Source organism: Centroberyx affinis, unplaced genomic scaffold, assembly GCF_046629955.1.
Source record: "Centroberyx affinis isolate AG114_WGS23_722 - 3 ecotype Tasmania unplaced genomic scaffold, CSIRO-AGI_Caff_v1 ptg002675l_1, whole genome shotgun sequence".
Lineage (NCBI taxonomy): Eukaryota > Metazoa > Chordata > Actinopteri > Beryciformes > Berycidae > Centroberyx > Centroberyx affinis.
The window spans coordinates 218,854-227,578 of NW_027280859.1; the positions used below are offsets into that span (position 1 = coordinate 218,854).

Genomic DNA, 8,725 nt, shown 5'->3' on the forward strand with positions numbered 1-8,725 from the left:
TTTGACAACTTATTATGTCCTGTTTACAAGATAGAAAATATGCTTTTTTCTGATGATGTTCTCAATCCGGTGGTGTGATACTGTCCACGCGTAAAGGCGCGTCCACGCTCCCCCGAGGGAATTCTGTGGGTCTTTTTGAACCGTTGATGGGATAAAAACCTTCTGGAAGTTTCCTGGCCTGGGAAAGAAATCAGACAATAAATAAATTAGGGCCATAATTATGGAAATGAAGGAAACCCAATCAATCACAATCGCAATCGTCACCTCCAAGTCTGGCATTCACACCAGCAGCCTCAAGGACAGTTATGATGTTGTCATTTTCACATTTTTGTAGTTATCTTTTCTTTCTTTTTTTTTTCTTTTTTTTTTTCTTTTTTTTTTTATAAATATACCCTTGAAGAGTCGTTCTCATAATTTTGTGTAGGTTAAATAGAAGTTGGCTTGCAGTCACGCATAATGGAGGAGCCACACAGCAAAGAAAAACTTCAACAATCGATCAATATCATCAGCCATATTTCACCTGTATCATTCTGATTGACATTAAATGGATGAAAATGACACTAATGATCGGTGATATCTGTCCATGTAGATAGAGCCAACTATCAGCAACCCCAGATATCCTGCAGCAGCACACTGGCCGCCGCACGTCTCATTAAACCATAACTATAACAGGAACCAAATCAAACAACAGAACAGATAGCAAGCCCTCTTCCATATCTGCCGTGCATATATTTTCTATCAATAGCAACTCAAATCACATAAAACGTTGATAATAGCCCTTGCTGCGCATAGGAGGAATACAATTTCATTCCAAGGGCTCTCAGTGTATTATCTCACCAGATAAGGACGGTCGGGTGATAAAAAGTCCGGTCCTTAGCCTTACAAACTCAGTAGAAGAGTGCAGCGGGCAAACTTGGTCACTCCAGACAGATATAGACCGACGAGGGAACACCGTGGAGCCTCTCCAAATATCCCCAACTCTGGTTCATGCGTAAAAGTTGCGCGCAGTGCTCGGAGAAAAATAAAAGCAAGCTCGGGACGATTGCAGCCTCTCTCTTCCTGCCGGTATATCTGGAGATAGTTACTGTCGCTGATAATTGCTGATATGAGTGTGCTCCTATTCGCTCCCCTACTGGAAAATTTGTATGGGAGAGAAACACGTGACGCAGCCCGCTGCTCCGAGGTAGGTAGGGAGGGAGGGAGAGAAGGAGGGAAGGAGGGCCCCTGGGTGCCGGAGAGGGGAGGAGAGGGGCCCGAGGGTGGGGGTGGCGGGTGAGGGGACGTGAGTACCAGCTTTAATGGCACCTGTAGTGCACCTTTAAATGTTTTAGAGTAGATCAGAGTTCATGTCTCACCAGAAAGAAGGCAGCCGCAGCGGGTTGGACAGATTTAAAAGCAGGCATGTAGTGGAGAGTAAACCCAACTACCTTCAGTTTATCCAGTAGGCCGACTCAGTTTTATACACGGAATAGAGCTCACCCCGCTTTTTAGAGCTGACATAAATCTTTTTTTTTTTCTTCGTTTTTACATAAATCAAAGTGCACATCATAGTAAATAGCCTAGTATCAAACTTATGTAGCCCAAGTTATAAGATAGGGAATTTTAAGGAGAGGGACATAAATTAACGCTTTTCTGAAATTATAATTGATTTTTGTTTATATTGGTGGTTGTTTGCTTTTTTATGATCACCCATCTTTAAATTTACCACATCACTGGATTAAACAACTCCACTTAATTTGGAAATTAACAATTACAGGCCAAACGTCCTTCTTTCCTTCTGTTATCACTTGTCAAAAATTCAAATCCAAATTCTAATAGTTAAACTGGGCCTAAATAACCTCTATACATATTAAAGCGACTGTAGTATAACAAATAGACCAATCTCCACCATTTTATATTGATTCAGTCAGTGGTGCTTAAAAGGAGCCGTTAACTCAACTCATGAAAACACACGTTGCAATAAAAAGACCGATCCTCGAAAGAGAAAGTTATGTAGCCTATGGTTTTATGGTGAGATAAATCTCTACGAGTTCTCTGTAAAAGCAGCAATCCGATAAGAAATAACACGGTGAAACAACAATAATTACAGCAACACTTTATGTTGTCCTGCAGCACGAGGCCGCCGCTGCTAATGATTTGGCACCGTGGAGTTATGAAGATATGATTATCATGCTGAATAACCTCAGCAGCGCGCCAGATGTGGATCATGTTGAGATATTGCGATAAAGTAAAATAAAATAAAATAAAATAAAATAAAAACAGCTATTTCTGTAGAAACTTTCTGGGTACAATATAGGCAATGGGAAAAAAAGATAGGCCTACAATACAGTACTACAATGTTGTGGGCTGTAGCCCAGATTACAATATTGCCATTATAATGGCAATATTTTATATTAGAATATTGCCATTATAATGGCAATATTCTAATTTGATGGTAAAAATCAGCAACGTAGGAATCATTAGTTAATTTCTGCATATTTGCGAAATCACCTTTGTATTTATTTTTAAAATCAGCTAGAAATCCGCTAAATAGGCTAGAGCATTTTCAATAACTATCGGCCCATAGTTATAGGTCTATATCAAGCCTGTCCTTACCATTAAGCTACAATTTACAACATACCATAATATCGTAGCATACGCCTAATTATGATGGTAATTTTTAAACACGAAAGAATGAAAACTAATTTGTTGTCTCATGACAAACATGATAAGCCTGATTAAAACAACACGCTCCTTCAGGAAAATGACCGGCCTCTTGTATATTTGTGAAATAACATATAAATCATCCATTAAACTGTATTTAGCTACAAGATGAGACGACTTATTCTCATGATAGTTGAATATCTCCTCACAAAGTTTGAATTTCTTCTGATTTCTCTTTTCTGTCTCTCAAGGGTTTAAGCAGACTAATAACATTAAATTGAGATCGCCTTTTGCCTCATCTGAGCGGAAGGTCCAGTGATTAATCTCTCTCTTAGTTTTCCACATCCGTCCATCTTAATCAAAGATGAGTGCAGTCGCCCGTCTGTCTGCGTCTCTTCACCTTTTAATGGCCAACCACTTGATGACGATTTGTGAAACGGCTTCAGTCGCTCCAAATTTATAGCTTTTGCATCTAATTTCGTTTGAACCAATTTTAGTGACAGAGATCGTAATGCAAGTCTATGTGATTTTAATGTTATTAAATAATGTTGTTATTATTATCTTCTATATAGGCTATTTAAAAAATAGGCCACTGAAAAGTCCCACAGTGAATTGTCACTTGAAGTAAAACAGAGAAGTCAACATGTAAATGATCACCTTTTACTTTTACTGCAAATAACCTTTACGCTATTCAGAAAAAAACCCAGTTCAAATATGTTTTGTTATTTTACAAATATGAAATTTTGTACAAAAAAAAAATACACAAAAGAAACAAACAAAGAAAACTTTCCCCCGTTTACACTTTTTACTTTTTTGGTGTGAGAGTATGCGGTCATTGGAAGTGAATTATACAATTAGGGAATGAAAATTATTAGATCCAATCGGTGTTTGAGCTGTTGGCCTAATTCCAACAGTTGACACTATCACCTTTCTTGTCTGAATATGCATTGCCTGGGCTTACTGAGAAATGTTAATACGCCTGCAAAGCTACACAGGCTATACAGACAGTCATGCAAATTTTCTCAAAAAACATATGTTTATCACTGCAGGTAACTCTTAATCTGAACAATTTAAACTATAATGATTAGAGTTAGACTCTTGTAGGCTAGTGAGATAAATCAGCCTCCTTATCTTGGCACCAGTCTAATCATAATTGCAGCTACATCACCTACAGATTTATAGCCTCGTACACATCCCAAAACAGGTTAGGATATCATCTCCAAATAGACCTTATTTCAGTGATTAGGGTGTTAAAATGTCATTAACCCTTTTTATTATCATGTGACAACTTTCACACTATCAACATTAAATTATATGATCTGGAAATTGAAACAACATAATATTAAATTATTCTGAAATGTTTACAAATGAAGAGGATAGAGATAGATAGATAGAGAGAGAGAGAGAGAGAGAGAGAGAGAGAGAGAGAGAGAGAGAGAGAGAGAGAGAGAGAGAGAGAGATACATACATACACATACATACATGTTGATCGGCTGTAATTATCTCATTACAAAAAGCATTTCCACAACCCCCAGTACATAGCATAACATTTCACACGTCATAGCCATCAATCACATACAAAAAAAAACGATTTCAATACATGAACTGCAAGTGATCTTCCATTAAAACATGTGCAATTCCCGTGCAGCAGGCTGAGGCTGCAGCCCCCGGCTCAGCTACATCACTGTGCAGCTGCAGCAGCAGCAGGCAGCAGGATAATCAACAGCACTGACTTTGAGGTCGGTCCCATACACAAAGAACACATGTGGCTTTCCCCTCCATTCGTAGGTCACCTTGGTAATGGGAAGCAACTCTATGGTTTGACGCTGCAGAGAGAGACAGAGAGAGAGGGTGAGTCAGCACGGGGAACAGATTCCAGTGTGTGTGTGCTGTGTGTGTGGGGCTTTAGTAGAAACACAGAGGCTTTGCGAAACCTCCCTACCTGCTGCAGAATGTTTGAAGTTTGAGAATACTTGGCTTGGTGCTCCCTCACTAGCCTTTCTGAGTTCGCCACCACTGTCGGGTCTGGGAAAGTCACAACTGGGTGAACCTGCATCACACATCAAAGAGGTTAAAAAAACAGGTTGTCTTTTTTTAAGCAGATAAAAACTTTTTTTTTTTTTCCCATTTGTTTTTACCATGATGTCAGATTCTGTAAACAGCTCCTTTCCAGGCACCTTGTCCAGTTTGACCATCATTAAACCGCTGGACTGGTCCACTGTGTATTCTTCTTTGTTAGTAGTCCTGTAGGAAATGAAGAATATACACTACCAGTCAAAAGTTTGGACACACCTGATCGAATGCTCTATGTTTTTCCATTCTCTTAAAGCCATTTTGATCTAAAGGCTTATGCTTAAATGCTTGAAATTTGTTTCTTAGATCTGTGGTTCTCAACGTGGGGTCCGGGGACCACCAGGGGTGCTTGGGTGGGTTCCAGGGGGTCCCCAGCAAATTGATGAATTGTTAAACTTCACCATTATTTGATTTACAAGAAGTTAACACAATTAGAGAATGTAGAAGAATTACTGTTTTGATCATAGTTTCTCTGTTATCTCTATACAATACAGATAGTCATAGGATTCTGGAAAACATCATATCTAACAATAAAAATATTCTCAGATTTGGATCCAAGAGACAAAATCTCATCAAATGGGGGTCCGTCTCCCTAATTTGTGCTAAATTAGGGTCCTTGATATGAAAAATGTTGAGAATCACTGTCTTAGATAAATATAAATAGTGAAGTTGATGCCAATGTATGAATTTGTTTCCAAAGCCTTTGTCTTTCCATCAAGGCAAAGGGCGGCTACTTTAAAAAATCTAAAATCTAAAATAGTTTTGATTTATTTAACACTTTTTTGCTACTGCATAATTCCATTTGTTTTTGGTGTCTTTACTATTATTATAAAATGTGGAAAAATAGTAAGAATAAGAAAAATGTGGTGTGTCCAAACTTTTAATTGGTAGTGTAGGTGTATACATGTAGAGTGATGTATACAGTCTACTGTCTGTTGTATGACTTACACTTTCCCCTGCATGAATGTGAGGCTGTTGGCTGTGTAAGATGTGTATCTCTATTTTAATGCATTACTTGTTGATATACACCATGGCCACATTTATTATGCTTTATTACAAAGTGATTTTGATTCTGCTACGAGAAAGTCAAATTACATTTGGCCATAAACTGGTTTGACACATCATGAAGGCTTTTGACTTCCAGTTTTGACCACAAAAAAGAAAAGGCATTACAGCTCTGACACATTTTTGAAAAAACAAACCAACAACGCTACACCAACCATCTGACAATGACGCTGAGCGAGACCACGATCTTACGCTGGCCCAAACATTCACCACATCTGGTCTTGCCCGAGCCACTGCAGCCCGAACACCTGTGAGACAAAAACAAAAACAAAAACAAAGGGGTCACATAATATACAGGTCATGTAGCATTTTATGTCAAACAGCTCACACCTTATCATGCTTTCGTGATACAGATTCAAAGGTTTGGATAAAAGAAAACAAAAAAAGAAACAAAAACAAAGCAGACTTACGTCGCCCTCCCACTTCCGCCACAGAGGCAGCAGGTACGCGAATTGTTAGCAGTTCTGTAAGTGCCGCGCCCGCCGCATCCATAGCATTGTCTCTGTAAGAGATATGAGAACAGGCAGAGCATGAGCCAGACCAGCTGTCTGTGGGTCTCCTCTGTCGAAGCCTTCGGCGGTCACTTACTTTACCACAGCCGTAACAGTGAATGCAGCTCACTTTCCCCCTGTAATCACAGCGAGTGCAGTCCTGTCGGTGAAACGAAGCTCTGTTACAGCCAGGGAAATGCTGACTTCACACCTTGACAGCCACTCTCCACTACAACAGATAACTGATATCAGTGATTTGGAGTGAAGGCTAGGCCTACTGCCTTTATTTCTACGGTGGCCATTTTGAGCTGTGTACCAAGATGCACATCATACAAATGTTGACAACTGGACAAACATTTATCATTTCACAGATTCCCCACTAAAAACCATATTGGGATGAATCTCAAGGATTGTGGTGGGATATATATTCACATTTTAAGGTAATATACTAGCTAGTAGCTAACTAGCTAGTAAGCTCGCTAACTTCCCTGCTAAATTGCTCCTAAGATTGCTAGCTAATTTGATGACCACTATCTGAAGTCCTCGCTTATGTGTTTTAGTAACATTATAGTTTTATTTAGACCTATAGGCTACATCCCAATCTTTCGGGTAGTTCCCCATCACAACAGTTAAAAATGTCCGCCTTGGGAAATGGTCAATGAATAGACTACACTAGCCTACCTTCACAGATGATGTGTGTGGAATCTGGAGGATTTCCTTCCCATCGTTAAAAAAGGTGGGGACATTAACTGGAATGTCCCAGGGCTTAGGCGGTGTTTGGTCACTGGTGTCAATTAGCTCACCTGACATTAACACATCATACAGTCATACTTCACATGTGAAGATAGATGCATTGGCTTATTGCAAACAGAGCAAATGTTTAGGTCCTATTAAAGAGAGCCGTATTCCAGAGAGTAAAGACCCTCCTGACATCCAAGCAGCACCTGACCTGACCATCCCCTCTGTTTTCCTCAGAAACAAACAAGTATGCAAAAAGTACTTTACCATAGTATGGTAATCGATTCACTTGCGTCACTCTCGTCTCGGTAAAGGTTTCCAGGCAATACTGAAGAGGGAAAGACATGAATCGTGCAGAGTGAGAAGAGCGAGAACATAAACTACAAGAGGCAAGAGGGACCGCTACATTTGACTAACTATCTTGTTTGAAAATGAAGAGTTTAATTTCAAAGTTAGACATCTACACCTCTTAAAAATAAAACAAATCAAGGCACGTTTTAAAGGATAGTAGGTGACTTCAGCCTTTGGTTAAAATTCAGAGGATACAGTCTGTGAAACTGTTCAATCATTAACTCATTAACTTGAGTTCATGATTTTTCTCCTAATACATGTATATGTGTATATTTTTGGAAAATAACTCTTCAACTAGTGTGACAACAACCAGGCAGTATGATTAATGTCATCATGTGTGGGTCTCTGTCTCACCCTGTATGTGTTAAAGGCCTCCATGTTGGTGATCAGGCCATTCTCCGCCGGCCTTGAACCGAAGCAGCGTTTATCTGACACGTACTTGACGAAGGCCTGTCGAGCAGCGTCTTTGCTGAGAGACGGGATGCTGCAAAACAACACCATGAGTTCTATGTGGTTAAAGAAATGAAATTACACACTCAAAAATGATGTGCCGTTTTAAACACACTGATGTGTCTAGTTTGGAGCAACAGAGCTACGTTACTTTAAAAAAAAAAAAAAAAGAGATTCACGTTTTTTTTCTGTAGGACATAGATAACAAGTAAGGCTTTAAAGGATACTCTGAATATCACCACAGTTATCCAATAGATTTTACTATTTTATTATTGTTATCGGTATGATGTGCAAAATGTTTTTGGAAACTTACTCCCAGTTTGGATGTGAGGGCTGAGTTTCAGGCCGGGCTGGGTTGGATAGCGTGGGAGGGGGAAGGATTGTACCTGCAACAGGTTTAGTGATGGTTTATATAAACTAACAAAACATCAGGTCATTTGCCAATCAATCATCCATCAGTGAGTAGATGAATTACCATGTGCATTTTCAAATATTTTAAGATTGTAATGTATTGTGCAAATGTCAGTCTGAGCAGCTGTATGGCAATCCGGTCCTGTCAGTATTCAGGCTGGTTACTGTACCTTCACCCTCTTCTACCGTTCCATCATAGCCAGGTATGCTGTCATGAAAAGGAAGCAAAAATGATTCATTACATTTTACAACCCAATGCATGCTTTGTCACATCTCTGACAGCTTAACTAAATGATTTTGAAATAAAAGTACAAAATCATCCTTTCTTAAGTTTTGGACAGGGAAATTGGACAGAGCATCATGTCTATCCAGACTTCGACCTTGAAGTTCAAACCTCCCCTGTTCATACATGTTATACTGCTGCCAATGTGCCATGTGGAAGGGGTTCTGTCTGGTTTGATAGGAGATGTGTAGGTGTAGAGCTACATGCAATAGCAAAGAGG

The 8,725-nt window shown here is 39.4% G+C and overlaps 1 protein-coding gene across 1 annotated transcript; it reads right to left on the bottom strand.

Annotated features, from left to right (window-relative positions):
- Positions 1–4,319: 4,319 nt before the first annotated feature.
- Positions 4,320–7,862, bottom strand: LOC139657354 (protein SSUH2 homolog). Its single transcript, XM_071535153.1, has 8 exons — positions 7,716–7,862; positions 7,278–7,338; positions 6,954–7,075; positions 6,192–6,283; positions 5,937–6,029; positions 4,782–4,887; positions 4,586–4,693; positions 4,320–4,469 (listed from the first exon to the last, which is right to left on the bottom strand). The coding sequence occupies exons 1-8, from the start codon at positions 7,860–7,862 to the stop codon at positions 4,320–4,322; spliced, it is 879 nt and encodes a 292-aa protein (XP_071391254.1).
- Between the last annotated feature and the right edge of the window lie 863 nt (positions 7,863–8,725).